General features: G+C 39.0%; 1 protein-coding gene across 1 annotated transcript in view; it reads left to right on the top strand.

Moving 5' to 3' along the window:
- Positions 1 to 14,978, top strand: part of LOC133367741 (vomeronasal type-2 receptor 26-like) — a 37,247-nt gene that overhangs the window by 12,241 nt on the left and 10,028 nt on the right. Inside the window, exons 4-7 of the mRNA XM_061591842.1 lie at positions 1,516 to 1,807; positions 11,589 to 12,419; positions 13,101 to 13,313; positions 13,895 to 14,021. Coding sequence (XP_061447826.1) covers positions 1,516 to 1,807; positions 11,589 to 12,419; positions 13,101 to 13,313; positions 13,895 to 14,021 — 1,463 coding nt within the window. The remainder of the gene's footprint in view (positions 1 to 1,515; positions 1,808 to 11,588; positions 12,420 to 13,100; positions 13,314 to 13,894; positions 14,022 to 14,978) is intronic.

Consider the following 14,978-nt stretch of genomic DNA (forward strand, 5'->3'; position numbering starts at 1 on the left):
GATCTCAGTGGTAAGGACTAGTGTGGGGGTCTGGAACCTAACCCGCTGATCTTCTCCTCCTCCGGCATGATCAGCTGTAGTGCAGGGAGCTCCAGCCGCTGTGGTGCAGCTGACGGTGCTTGGCCCCTGAAGCTCCCCATGCTCCAGCTGACTGCATGCTCCAGCTGATCAGCAGTAGCACGGGGAGCTTCAGGAGCCAAGTGCTGAGCTCCCTGCGCTCCAGTTGACAATCAGCTGTAGCGCAGCGGCGGCTGCTTCCCGTGCTACAGCTGACAGGCCGCTGGTGCTACCATATTGTCGAGAGGCAGAGCTGGGGTCCCGGGGGGTTGGCAGAAGAGGATTCAGATGGATGGCAGAGGGGAGGGGGAGGAACTTCTCCCCTTTGGAGTGAAGACGAAACAGAGGAAATGCCAGTGATAGGGTCGCCTAGCAACGGGGAGCCTGAGAGCTTTGAAGTTTCAGAATCCTCCCTGGACATTCTCACACCTCCCCTTGTCCGAAGCTCAGAGCAAGAGGGAGGGCTGCCCACAGCAGAAAAGCGGCGAGACAGTTTACCAGGCAGTTTACCATCAACTCCTCCCCTATCCCCCATACTGGAATCGGAAACTTCAGAAGAGGAGGGGCCGATGCTTCCTCCCTCACCGTGCACACGTAGACAGCTGAAAAGATAGGAGAGAAGGGGGGGAAGGCAGGCAGTACCTGAGGAGCAGTTAAGGAGGAGCGAAAGGTTGTGTGCCCGTTTGGCCCCTTCTTAAAGAACAGGCGGGAAGCAGCCCCTTGCTCTGTCAACTCTCTCCCAATGCCGCAGGACCTGTATCCCTGTATTGCTTCATGAGAAGACGCAGTCTTTGCTTGGACATTACCCTAATAAAACACGAATTACTTACAACCTCTGGTCTGGTTCCTGAGTCTCATCCTGGGCCTGACACATATTAGCAGGATGCCGAAAAGCGGGGCCCTACTGTATTAGAATTTTGCAATGCAGTTCACCAACCTAAAATGTTTACAAAAATGCATATGTTAGGGGAAATTTTCATGACAATTTTTTTAAAAAAAATACCAATTGCTGCAGAAATATGAAGAACTGAATTTAAGATTGGAAAAATGAGAAGTGGAGAGAACTGAAACTGACACCTATTTCCATCTCTAGTAAAAAGTTTGTGCATGTTTATCTCTGAAGTTATAGTGTGTCAAAGTACTTCACTTCCACTGTGTCATGCAACAAAATTGCAAAGACATGCCTCTCTCACTGACTTTTCTGCTACTCAAGTGAACAAAACTAAAACCAAATGTACTGTCCCTTTATTTACAATGGTCCAATCCTCTACACATATTCTCAGAAGTAAATCTAATTGATTTCAATAGCCTTTACGCCCAAGTCAGGGAGTATATGACAGCATTGTTAATATTCCTTTCTCATTCTTTTGGGAATCAGAGCTGCAGTAACCTTTGCATACGTGGTGCTAGCAAAATGTGCTCTGATAGTCCCATGTCTCATTGTGAATTTCATTGCAGTCTCGTGCAACAATATTATCAGCATTTTTTCTCATTTCATTTTGCCATTCTGGAGATCAATAACAACCCCAGGTTGTTGCCCAATATCACTCTGGGGTACCACATCTACAACAACTTGTTTAATGGAAGGATAACAAGTGAGATTATCATGGATCTACTCTTCAAACAGCAACAGAAGATATGTAATTATAAGGATGATAGGAAAATGGAAGTGTTAGCTGTCATTGGAGGTTTTAAAGCAGACCATGCCATCCAGATGAATACCATCATGGGTCTCTACAAGATCCCACAGGTATGCATGTATATACTTTGGAATAAATAAAGGTATGAAATTACCCCACAATGAACGCTGTCAAACCATTTTATTTCCTGGAATCATATAAGTCTCCATTTTCTACTTCTTTGTGGGTAGAATATGTTTATACCATCAATCTGCCTCACTACTCTTACAGCTGTGGGTTTTGTGCAATCTCAGTCATATTCACAGTAGACCTGTTGGAAGCAATGGACATGTCTAGTTTAGGCACAATAATTGCATTCTGTCTGCTCTGAGAAAGCCTTACTTTATATTATATTATTTATTTATTATTTTAACAAAATTTATATGCTACTTAATCAAATAAATAAATGACTAAACAGTTAACATGAACTAATATAAAGTATTTATATTACTAAAACAAACACTTTAAAAACAAGGAGAAATAATATAATTATTACAACATAGATCAAATCAATACAGTTTTAAACCTATACATAATAAGGTTACATGCTTGGGTAGGTTTTCATAAACAATCTTCTTTATGAGACATTGAACATAGCAAAATGATTTTTTGCCCAATATTAATAACTACAGAGTTCCAATGAATAGGGGCTGCTACCCAAAAAATTGATTTTTTTCTAAGAGCAGAACAAAACTGACTTGGCACTTCAAAAAGCATCAGTGGCCAAATGGGCACAGATGGGTTAAGGCATTCCGTCAAGTAAACTGATCACAAGCAAAGTCAAAGTATTTTATTACGGTCATAGACCCAAACATTTTATAAACAAATTCACAATAAATGTACAGTTAAGTACATTTAGCTATTTATAAAGTTATACAGAATACAATAAAGAAACACAAATAAGCTGAGGTGGAAGAAAATAGATATGGGTAAAAAACCTTCATTCCTCAGCTAATTGTAAAAGAGAAATTAAAATAAATTGTAAAATCGTCAGTGCAAATTATGAACTTGATTTTTCCGTAGGGATTGAGCTACATAGAGAAATTTAGTTACTGATTCTGTTAGAATTTTGTTTTTGTCTGACAAAAGAAAGAGAACTATCCGATCTGGTGTACTATCAGAAAGGATAGAAATAAAAGGCAGAATAAGTTTGGCTCTTGTGTAATTGTATATCACACAGTTTAGTAGGACATGTTCCAAAGTTTCAGGTATATTCATATTACATATGCAATAGCGGCTTTCTGAGGGGATACCTTGGTAGCGACCTGTTAGAAGAGCAGATGGTAAGCAATTAAATCTTGCTCGAGAGAACAAGAATCTATAATGTGGAAGAGTTAACACTTCCAAATATGATGCTGGGGATGGGAAGCGAAAACTCAGATTGAAGTGGGTTGGAGAGCACGATGTATGTGCCATGGAGATTAGATATTGCTGATCTATGTCTTTTATTCGTTGGGTAATAACCGATTTAGCCAGGGCAAAATCCCATGATGATAAGATTTCAAGAGATAGGCCCATGCGATTTAATTTTCCACTAAAGGATTTAGTCCAAGTGCTATCAAAAGGGTCTTTCCAGATTAGATGTAATAACCCTGAAGAAGGCTCAGAATAGGCTATCTTGAGCCAAAAGGTAAAAGCCTGAATCCATGCTATACATTCGATTGATGAAATTCCCACCTCTAGGCGGAGACCAACTGGAGAGGCACATTTTGGGAGACCAAAAATGGACCGGAGGAAGCCTGAGAGTACTGACTCTATTTTTTTGTTATAATCTATGATCCAAATTGGGATGCCATATAATAATTGTGAAAGGATTTTTATTTTAAAGATTTTTAAAGCAGCAGGGATAAAACAGCCACCTTTGGTGAAGAAAAATCTGATGGTTACTCTAGTAATAGTGTATGCAGCTTGTAATGCAGCTCGAATGTGGGGGGTCTAGGAAAGAGCAAAATATAATTCCTAGATATTTATATTTATTGACCTGCTCAAACAATACGTCTTTTATTTTCCATATTAGTTTCGATCGTTTTTTGGAAAAGACCATTATCTTGGATTTATTAGAGTTGATGGTAAGGGAATTTTTTTCGCAGTAGGATATAAAAATCCGGAGGAGGCTGTGATGTTCCTCTATTAGTGTATATATGGTAAGTGCTGTTTGTATAGGAGATACATGGTAAGTGGAATGAAAGAGGAGGGGGGAGTGAATGGGCAGTAGAATGCTGGATGATTGGCTGAATGTTTAAAATGGCTGAGGGTATAAATGGAAGGATGACAGGTAAATCTGGGTGGATGTGAGGTGGATGTTAGTGGGTTGTTTTGGTGGGTTTATGAGAGGAGAGTGTGGAGTTCGGATTAATACTAAGACCAGTACCTCAGGAATAGATGAAACCATATGCTGACGTGCCTTTTAAAGTAATCTTGTTATCTTTGTTATTTAATAAATACTTTTGGTTTACCAAAGGCCTGATCCTTGGCTGGGGTTTCACAGACCAGAAGGGAGGTTAAGGTAAATACCAAGGCTGAAGGGTAACAAATGGTGGCAGCGGGGAAGGAAAGAATAACACCACAAGTATTCAGAGCAAATCAGAAATATATGTATCTGCATTGATACAAAGGGAGTGGGACAGCTTAAGCACGCAGTCACAGAGGTAACCTGATTGAGAGAGACTCAGGCAGAGTTTCTAGGGATACTGGTTATAGAACGTGACTGGTGGTGCTGCCTAGCAGGGGGATCTGGTGAGGTCTATGCTAGAGCGGGGAGAGAAACCATAAAAAAGGACGGTCCGGACTGGTGGAGTCCCTGGTGGTGCCTAGTGACAGGCAGTAGCCACGAGCAGGTTGGAACCTGACAGGGAGAGCCAGGGAAGGACCCTCACAGAGGCGTTTGAGTCCGATTTCTGAAAAGGACATCAAAACCGTGTCATCTGCATAGAGAAGCAGAGGGCAGCTCACTCCTGCAATTTTGGGTGAGTGTAAATTCTCTTTATGGCATTCAACACTTAAATCGTTAAGGAAGAGATTAAATAGCGAGGGAGCCAATACACAACCTTGGGGTACCCCTATGTTTATGGGGATGGAGGTGGTTAGATTTCCATTTATTCCATATCTCACTCTCAGCGAAGTACGTTGGTAGAGCTGCCTTATCAAAAGAAGCAGTCGCTTGTCTATTGAAGTCATATTTAATTTTGCCCATAACAGGTCCCTGGGTACTGAATCAAAAGCCGTTGTAAGATCCATATAAGCGACAAATAAGCCTCTTTTTGTGCCACACATATATTTTTCTGCCAAGAATCTTAATATTAGGCAGTGATCAATAGTGGATCTATTCTTGCAGAAGCCTGCTTGCTCACTGCCTAAGATATGTTCCTCATCTAGCCAGGTTTGAAGTCTAACATTTAAAAGGCTTGCATATACCTTATCCACAGCAGAGAGGAGACTGATGGGTCTATAGTTTACAGGATTGCCCCTGTCTCCTTTTTTAAATATTGGTATAATCACCGCTTCAAGCCAATTTGAAGGAATTTTTTCTGTCGAATTAATTTGTGTAAAAAGAGATGTAAGTAGTGGAGCCCACCAATGGATGTTGTTTGTTAGCATTTCAGGAAGAATTGCATCAATTCCTGGAGCTTTTCTTCTTTTAAGATTATTAATCAGAAGTTCTATCTCTTCTTGTTCAACTGGAGGCCAGTCAGGAAGAGTATCGATATCCACTAAGGGTGAAGGCCTATAAGGCTTGTCTTTGTAGTTTGAGAACTGTATGGAAAAGTAATGCTCCCAGATCTCAGGAGAGATATTACATTGCGGATGAGCAGTTGATCCTAAAGCATTAGTAACTAGGGCCCAAAATAACTTAGAGTCGTTATTTAGGGAGGCGTTTATTAGCGCCTCCCAACTTTTCTGTTGTGTCAACTTCTTTTTATGAGCAATTATCTTTTTATAGTTCCTTTTTGCTACATAATATTCAGAGGGAAGAGTGTTTGATTCTGCTTCTCTGTTAGTGTGGTATATTCTTCTTAGAGTTTGTTTGGCGTCCTTACATTCTTTATCAAACCATTTTGGATGATTCAAGGAATTTAGGCTACTCGAGCGATGTGGTGTCTTCAGAGAATTTTTTAAAGCTAGACACAAGGAGGAGTAATCTGATAAAGTTTCAGATATTATATTTGATTCTATTATTCGGTTCCTTAATGTAAGAGTCGCTGAGAAAGTTAGGAGTCTTTCGGTCATGGTGATAGTACTGGGATTCCAGTGGGCTCTTTTGTAGCAAAGAGAAGATGTTAAGTTTTCCCTAAGGGGGATTACAGGGAGGTTATGCTCTCCAATTAAAGTGAGGTTAAGTAATAGGGGGAGATGGTCACTTTCTACCCTGTCCCCCACTAGAAAGTTGGTGATATAAGGGAGCAAAGTAGGAGATAGCAGCACGTAATCTATCACACTGCTACCTCGCCCGGAAATGAAAGTGTACTCCGTGGAGTTATCTACTCCCTCATGCCCTTTAAGAATCTCCAGATTTAATCGAGCTGCTAGTTGGATCAGGCATATCCCAGCGTAATTTATCTTCTGGTCTTTGGAATTTCTGCTATATCGTGGTATTAGATCATCAGCGTCGATAGCACCCCATAAGGGGGATAAAGCCAAGGTGTCATTGCTTGGACCTATTTTTGCATTTAAGTCTCCCGTGATTAAGAAATGAGCTTTTGGATGTTTTTGTTCCAAGCTTATTATATAATTTTCCAGTTGTTGCCAAATAGAGGTTGTTTTGTTCTTAAGAGTAGATTGAGGGATATATACATTTATTATTAGAATAGACATGTTATTTAGTTCTAAAAGGGCTGCTATTGCGATATTATCACAAAAATCAAGTTTCTTAATTTTTACATCTAGTCTGGATGAGATCATAATTGCTAAGCCAGCTTTGGATCTTCCTCTGTTTGATTCTGATTTAGCAAATGTCTCTATAGTTAAAAATCCGTGCAAGGCTATATTGTTTGAGCACCAAGTTTCTTGGATGCATATCACATCTAACGATCTCAAAAATTCTACACAATCAGGACAGACTAATTTTGAGATCCAGCCGGCAACATTCCAGGAAGCAATTTGAAGCTGGCTAAGCTTTTTATTTCCAATTTCCTTCTTATAAGGGAGCAATTCATCGCCAGGGGGGCATGACTTTTCCATCCTTAGGTGAGAAATGATCCCTTGTGTCTCTTTGTTTGGGATTAAGGTTGGGATTTTGGATGTTAAAGGGCAAATATGTCAGGTTGGCTTAGGGGTCTCATGGACAATTACTTCACATATTGTGCTGGGTCTACATACATTTGAGTAGCTTTTTGGTAATTCATTTAGTGTTGTTTTTGAAGGTATAGGCAAAATGTTAGGAGGCGAGCCCAATTCATAATTCTCCAAAAATCTAGAGCCTGTCCTTTTGGCCCTAAGGTTTTTTAGAAGGTTCTGCAATTTGTTAATTACTTCGTTCTGTTCCCTGTCTGTAAAAGTATGAAAGCAGTTTATTAGTTCTTCCTCGCCCTCACATGAGAAGTCAAAATATTTTTCTTGACTGACCTTAGTAATGCCCGAATTAGCAGGTGATAATATCAAGTTAGTAGAAGGGGTAGAAAACGGGGAGGAGCTTACCGCATCTAGTGTAACAAAATCGCTGTTAATAGAACTCAATGTTTCAGTGCATGATTCTGTTTGTAATAAGGAGGACAGGTAAGATTTCTTATTCTTTGATATAGATAGTCCAGCTGATGAAGGAGTGGTATTCTAGTAAAGCAGAGTGGTAGGAGAAGTCCGGACTGGAGGTAAATCCGAGATTCCAGGAATTAATGATATATTTTCTTCTATCGGGGGGAGATCCTATTGTAAGGTAGAATTTATCAAGGGTAGAGGTTTTGCCAGATTCATAAAATGTCTTTGGACTGTTATTCCTTGTGAGCTAAAAAAAGATTTGTTTGCAATTAATCGAGTAGTTATATCAGAAGATTTCAATGTTAATAAAGCAGATGAGTTTAAAGACGGATTGTACAGAGGCTCCACTTTCAATATGTCGCTAGGCCAAAGGATTTTTAAGCCCAAAGACTGAAGAGCGTTACAGATTCTTTGTTTTCTTATATAATCCTTTTCTTTAATTCTTGGAATTGGTAAATTCAACATAGCAATTATGTTTGGGCTGTGTTTCAGAGACCAGTTTTCAGATTCTTTAACCAGACGCAAATTATTATCTTTCATGATTTGTTTTCCGCTTTTTGTTGACAAATTAAGAGCTGGCGGTAGGTTTGACGGGTTCGAACGAGTCAAGTAATGAGGAGGAGTTTCATTTTGAGTTTTAAGAGATATCCTCTCTGTATTGAGAGTTGGCGATTTTGACAGAGAGGTAGTCAATTTCCTTGTTTGTGGTTCTTTTTGTAGAGTGGCATTGGAGCGAAGAAGTCGATTAAAAAGTTTCTGAAAGTTTATCAGCTGATTTCTTAAGGGATTATAACTTTTAATATTTTTAGATTTTTCCCCTCTAGGTGCCAAGCGAGTGTTTTTGCCTTTTAGTTTTTTCGCTGTGACTTTTAAATTTTGTGAGTTTGAAGATCGGTGTAAAAGGGGGTGGAGTTTGGCTAGTTCTTCCATGAGGAGTTTTAATAATCCATTTGTTTCTGCCAAGAAGATTTTGATGTTCTCCGTCTCTTTGGCTGCAATTGCTAATTGTAACTGTAGACATTGTTGTCCTGTTAGCAAAAGTTTTTGTCCAATTTGTTCCATTTCTTTAGTGTCTGTAATCTCTCTAGGATAAGCTGGAGGAGAATAGAGGCTTGCTGAAAGCAGATTCTGATTTGTAAAATCCACAGCATGATGGTCGGGAGAGACACATAGGGTTATTTGTAAAGCTCTATCCAAGGAGAGAGGCTCTGGTGTCTGCATCGGGAAATCAGTCAAGTTAGAGGGTAAAGACTGGTCAGATGGTAAATCCGTAGTTGCTACGTACTCCAATCTTTGTAATTCCTCCACGTCATCGCTTTCAGTGATTTGTTTGGAGCTCTCGTTCAGACCAAGGTGAAGATGTTCCTTTAAGGTGGTATCAGTGGGTTTCCTTACAATGTGTGTCTCATTATTCTTTGTCTTGTCCTCTTGAATTGGTAGAAAAAAGTTTGTAAACTTAAGTTGAAAGTCCTCTTTACCGGATGTTACTGGGGGGCTGTCTGAATTTTGTTCTTGTTCGTAGCACCTTTTCCGAGTTTGAACCACTTTGGGAAAAATAAAGCTAAGTAAAACTTACAGTCTTCTTAAACTTTTGGTTAAAGTGATGAAGTTTGTTAAAAGTAATTATAAACCTCAGTGCGATGAGACAATGACTCATCAGCCGATAAGGAGTGTGTTCTTTTTCCTCTCCTATAAAAAGTCACTTATCTTTCCTGCAGAGTAAATTTGTTCCTTGATTAAAATATGCCAGTCGGGGTTAAATTTATAACAATAAACCTTGTTTTACTTCCTGCTCAAAGAATCTTCCCTCTCCCATTAGTTTATGCTCTTATCCGTGGGAGTTAGGTCACAGCTTGGAGAAAAAAAAAACAGACCTTCAGAATGTTAACTAACTGATAAACGTCTCCCGTAACTTCCAATTTAAAATGAGAAATACTGGGAGGTCTGTTTGCTGCATGACTTATTCAGAGCATAAAAGCCCCGTTCCTCGATACTTCAAAGAGAGAGTTTTTAAAGAAAATATAGAGCATAAATACGGAGCCTTGTTATTCAGCATCTTTCCTCTCGAACAGCTCACCGGATCACAAGCAGTTGCAGACTTTATTTACTATCATGTTGAATTAGGCCCTGTCACAGCTTGGCAGCCAATGCAGACCTATAAATATAATTCACTAATAGGCAAAAAACCTTGAGGTTTAAGAATATACCTATAGCCCACAGATATTTCTATCAAACTTTAAAATGCAGGGAAATTGGGCAGCTATAGTGAATGTACCGGAGGAGCAGGAGACCTGACCTCCTCTCTGAGATATTGTACTGTCCTACAAATTTGTCAAAATGCAAACACTATTTGGGTTGGTCTTTCACAGTCCAATCCACTTGCTGTGTAGCTTGGAAGAATTTGGTAACATGTGCCTCTGAGCATATAGTGAGTGGTGGCAACACCTGCAACCAGCCCAAATAATAGAAAGAAGACATGTGCTATGCTGATCTTGTTTTAGCAGAGAGAAAGCAACATTTTTAAGACAGTTGATGTAGTTCAGTGTCTGATTTACTTTGCAATTTTAGTGAAGTTGCCTATAGGAAATCATTTTCTTTTGTTTCTATTTCTGTGAATATGTGAAGTACAGCAACACTTGGCAAAATTTATACTAAAAAAACTCCAAACATAATAATGGCACTGACTTGTGCAGAATAGTCTCCAGTGGAGCTGAGGAGTGTCTCAATGTGCACAAGATAAAACAATGGGAGGTGAAATATACTCTAGCAAAATGGTAGGTGTGCTCTATGTTTTTAATTGACCGTGCCCACCTTGCCTTAAATGAAGCGGTTTAAACACAGCAGGCTGAAAACATGCATCCTCTTTCTTCCAACAGCTAGAGTCATTGCCGAAGTAGCAACATATTGGAATCAGTCTGATTTTTCATCAAACTGCAGTTTCAGATTCAACTTTTAATGCACCCAAAATAGAAATAGAATATAAACTCCAATTTGAAACACAAAAGGATGTCTTTGCCATCATATGACACTGACCAATAAAAAGGCTTTGAAATTAATACAAATAAATTTGACACAGATTTTTAGGGTGAATAATGAGGGAAATAACATTTTCTAGTTTAGATTCTCTATAGAGACATTAGTAACACAGAAAAGAAGCAAAGTAAGAAGAACAAACATACAAAAATATAATTCTTTATCTTTGGAGATGGCAGGTGTTGCCATCACTCACCATATGCTCAGAGACACATGTTACCAAATTCTTCCAAGCTACACAGGAAGTGAATTGGACTGTGAAAGACTAACCCAAATGGTGTTTGCATTTTGACAAATTTGTAGGGCAGTACAATATCCCAGAGAGGAGGTCAGGTCTCCCGCTCCCCTGGTGCATTCACTAGAGCTGCAAAATTTCCCTGCTTTTAAAAGTTTGATAGAAATATCTCTTGGCTATAGGTATGTTCTTAAACTGCAAGGTTTTTTGCCTATTAGTGAATATAGATCAAAATTATTAAAGTATAGATCAAATTAATAAGTTTAAAAACTATACATAAGAAGTTTACATGTCTGGGTAGGCTTGCATAAACAAATATATATTTTAGTAGACTTTGAACAAAACAAAATGAAGGTGTTTCCCTGATATTAATAAATACAGAGTTCTAATGAATAGGGACTACCACACTAAAGACTGATTTTTTTCCCCAAGCGCAGAACAAAAAATATGTTTGCACTTATAAAAGCATCAGTGGACAAATGGACACAGATGGGTTAAGGCAATCCTTCAAGTAATCCTGTTGCGAACATTATTTATTATCACCTTGAATTTGGCCCTGTCACAAATTGGCAGCTAATGCAGATCTTTGAATACAGATGTAATAGGATCTCCCTCTTGTCAGCAATCGTGCTGCAGCAGTCTGCACTAAATATAGTTCCTCTACCAAGCACAAGGGAAATCCTACATAGGGTGTATTGCAGTAGTCTAACCTTTAAGTTCCCAGTTCACTCTACATTTAAGTTGAGGGGGGAAATGAATCTTCAGAATATTACAAATGTCATTGAAATGTGTGTGCAACCAATCTATTATTGCAAGTTAAGGGAGGTGATCACATCACTCTGGAAAAGAGTTGTTTTTCTCCAAGCACTAATAAATCATGCTTTCTTCATTAGCTCACCTACGGTGCATACGATGCTCCACTCAGGGGGAAAACTGTATTCCCTGCTTTGTACCAAATGTCACCGAGGGAAACGGCTCTGCACTTGGGGATTGTCCAGCTACTCCTGCATTTTGAGTGGACATGGGCTGGGCTCATTGTTTCAAATGATGATGCTGGAGAAAGCTTTGCACAGATTTTGACATCTCTGCTTTCTGAGAATAACATCTGTGTTGCCTACATGCACACATTTGGAGAAAAAATAAAAGATTGGCATGAAGATGGCATGAAACTTCATTCAATGGTACATCAAGACATGATATTCACTACAGTCAATGTGGTCATTGTAAGTGGGGATACTAGCTCTCTGCAGGATCTTGCATATATGTTATCAAACATTTTCCGAGGGAAATATTTCGATAAGGTTTGGCTCGCAACACCTCGGTGGGATATCAGCCAAGAATGCATTTCAGACCCCTTGTCTCCTTGTTTCCATGGTGCCTTGTCCTTCTCAGTCCACAGAAAACCAGTTCCAGGTTTTTACAACTTTCTCAAAAACCTAAAACCCGATGAATGCATGATGCACTTTATCTATAGATTTTGGGACACTTCATTCCAATGTTATGTTTTTGATGAAATGCAGGATTTTGAAAAAAAGTGTAGCGGAATGGAAAGAATTGGGATTAACCGCACACCTTTTTTTGAGCTGGATATGACTAGTGAAAGCTACGCTCTCTACAATGGTGTCTATGCCATAGCATATGCATTGCATAACATTCATATTTCAGGGCAAAACCTCATGAGGAATAGAGCAAAATTCAAACAGTTGAATGTTCAGACTTGGCAGGTAAACTCCATCCCCTCTAATTTGTTTGTATGAGTGCAATAATAATAATAATAATAATAATGATAATAATAATAATAATAATATGTATATCCCACCAACTAACACATAGAATTGTTGAAATTGTGTAATAATCTTTTTTATTAGGAAATCATCTGAAGACTGGTGTGTAGAGCCCTTGTATCCAGAGCACTGAGATCATCTGGAAGAGGGCTGTTAGTTGTCCCCCTTGTTACAGAGGTCCAACTGGTCTCAACCAGAAGTCTGGCTTTTCATGTAATTGGTCCTATTCTGTGGAACACTGTTCAAACAGGGATTCATCACGCATTCTTACTTTTGATGTTTAGGCGTCCCTTGAAGACTTTTTCTCTGCAGAGGTCTATGCAGCTGCTTAAAATGTTTTTTTGTCCCTAGTCATTTTAATGACTTTTGTATTGTTTTACATTGTTCTATATTATTCTACCCCACCCTGATGGCAGTACAGAAATACTTTTATAAATAAATATATAAATAAATGTGCGCATGAACTTCAGGGTCAACTATAGTGTACATGATTCAGTGGTAGATTAAGCAGAGGACAGGTCCAATTTTTGAGCTGTGTATAATGTACATTATTGAATAGAAGATAAAGCAGGGGACAAGTTCCATTTTGCAGACACTTGACTGTATTCTCTCCCAATTTAGCTCAACTCTTTCCTGGAAAACGTCCATTTTAACAATGGGGCTGGGCATGAAGTCTTGACTGAAAATGGGAGAGTCTCAGCTGGCTATGATATCATCAACTGGGTCGAAGTCCCCAATGGCACTTACCAGAAATTCCAAGTTGGGCATATTTCAGCAAGCCACGAGCTCACCATCAATGAGGATGCCATTGTGTGGAGTAAGATTTTTAACCAGGTAAGAATAAGCTGCACAGCCAAAGTCCACATATATGGAAACATCCTGTTGTTCAGACGTTGCTTGTATGGAATTCACATGTTTCTGATATTGAAAAAAACCCAAATAAACTAACAAGACATTTTCTTGTCTCTGAACATTGTAGAACACGGGTAGAAAAAAATAAGCAGAATTTGTGGTAATAATGATAACCTCTTCAAAAGTTCCAAAAGGCATTGTGAAAAAAATGATTTGTGCCAAAACATAAAAAAGTGAAGAGAGTTATTACATTTGGGGGTAATTATACTTGGAAGTATATCCAATGAGGTTAACCAAAGTGGCATTATGGATAATTGAAAAGGATCAGTTCAGGTGATTCAGAAGTAGAATTTTACAAATAACGGTTTCAAATCTCCAATGTATCTTTCATTTTGTAGCCTTGTGAAATGTAATTGTTGTGTGCAATTCCATGAATGGCTTCTCTTGTATCACAACAGGGAAAGAGATTTCCCTATATTAATTTCAGGACAGGGTTTTCAAGACTGCTGTTCGGCTAGCTTGTAAAGGCTGGTGTTACAGCCTTTCTTCTTTCTCATCTATAGACAAAGCCTCATTCCCAGTGTGTTGAGAGATGCCACTTTGGACAGCACAGGATGGTCCAGGAAGGGCAGCCCACTTGCTGCTATGACTGTACTCCATGCCCAGAAGACATGTTTTCTAATAAGGCAGGTAAGTGAGAGGGCATGGATTTGCCCCAGGATCTGTTCAAACACTTATATATTCTCACAATCTTTCTGGAAATGAATTTTTAATCCCATAATACCTAAATCTATTATTTTGTCAATCCTCAAGTGAAGGAAAACTGATGCAACCTTTAGTGCCACATACAGATGCATTTTGAAATTTTGCAGGTAGTTAGTGAAAGTTGCGGTATCAAGGGAAGCCCTAGAGTTTTGACTAATGTACATACATTTGCAATGACATTTCTCTAATATAATACATTTTGTATGTTATTTTCCATAATATATTCATTTCAGGTACCCCTTCCCCTAATATATGCAATTTTCCACACATGGTTTGGCTGGAGAACTGCATCACAAAATCCAGATAAGAGTGAATTTCAAAGGTGTTTCACTTCTCATAATGTTGTAGAAAGTGTGAATTTGATAGATTCAGCTGTAAATGTGAACAGAATCAACATTTCTCCCTCATTGCTATCCAGGAGGTTGCACAGCTCTGACTTCTTGTCAACCAGAACCCTGTGATCTCCCTTCCATTCTCCAACAGGATAATCATATTGTTATGACTCTTGACAGCTCACTACCTTAAGCTTTTGTCATATCATGAGACCCTCTACATCTCAAGAAGAATATCATGACAACGGAGGATCCAGATTCCCCATTTATCAACCAGACTGGAAATAGCTGCAGAGAGCTTATCTCCCTCTTCTTATCCTAGATGTTAGAAAGAAATAGATATATTTTTGTTCCAAAAACCTTTGACCTTATATGCTCATGTATTCTTATAGTGGCATCTTTTTTAAAACCTTTACTTTTCTTTGATCACTTTAAGATTACCTGTTTTTGAAATGTCCTAACTTATTTGCAGAAAGATTGCAGGGAGATTAGATGATGCTGGCTATTGCCCCCACACCCACAAAGAAGACTCAAGACACAAAAGATAGGT

Source organism: Rhineura floridana, chromosome 11 (assembly GCF_030035675.1).
Source record: "Rhineura floridana isolate rRhiFlo1 chromosome 11, rRhiFlo1.hap2, whole genome shotgun sequence".
Lineage (NCBI taxonomy): Eukaryota > Metazoa > Chordata > Lepidosauria > Squamata > Rhineuridae > Rhineura > Rhineura floridana.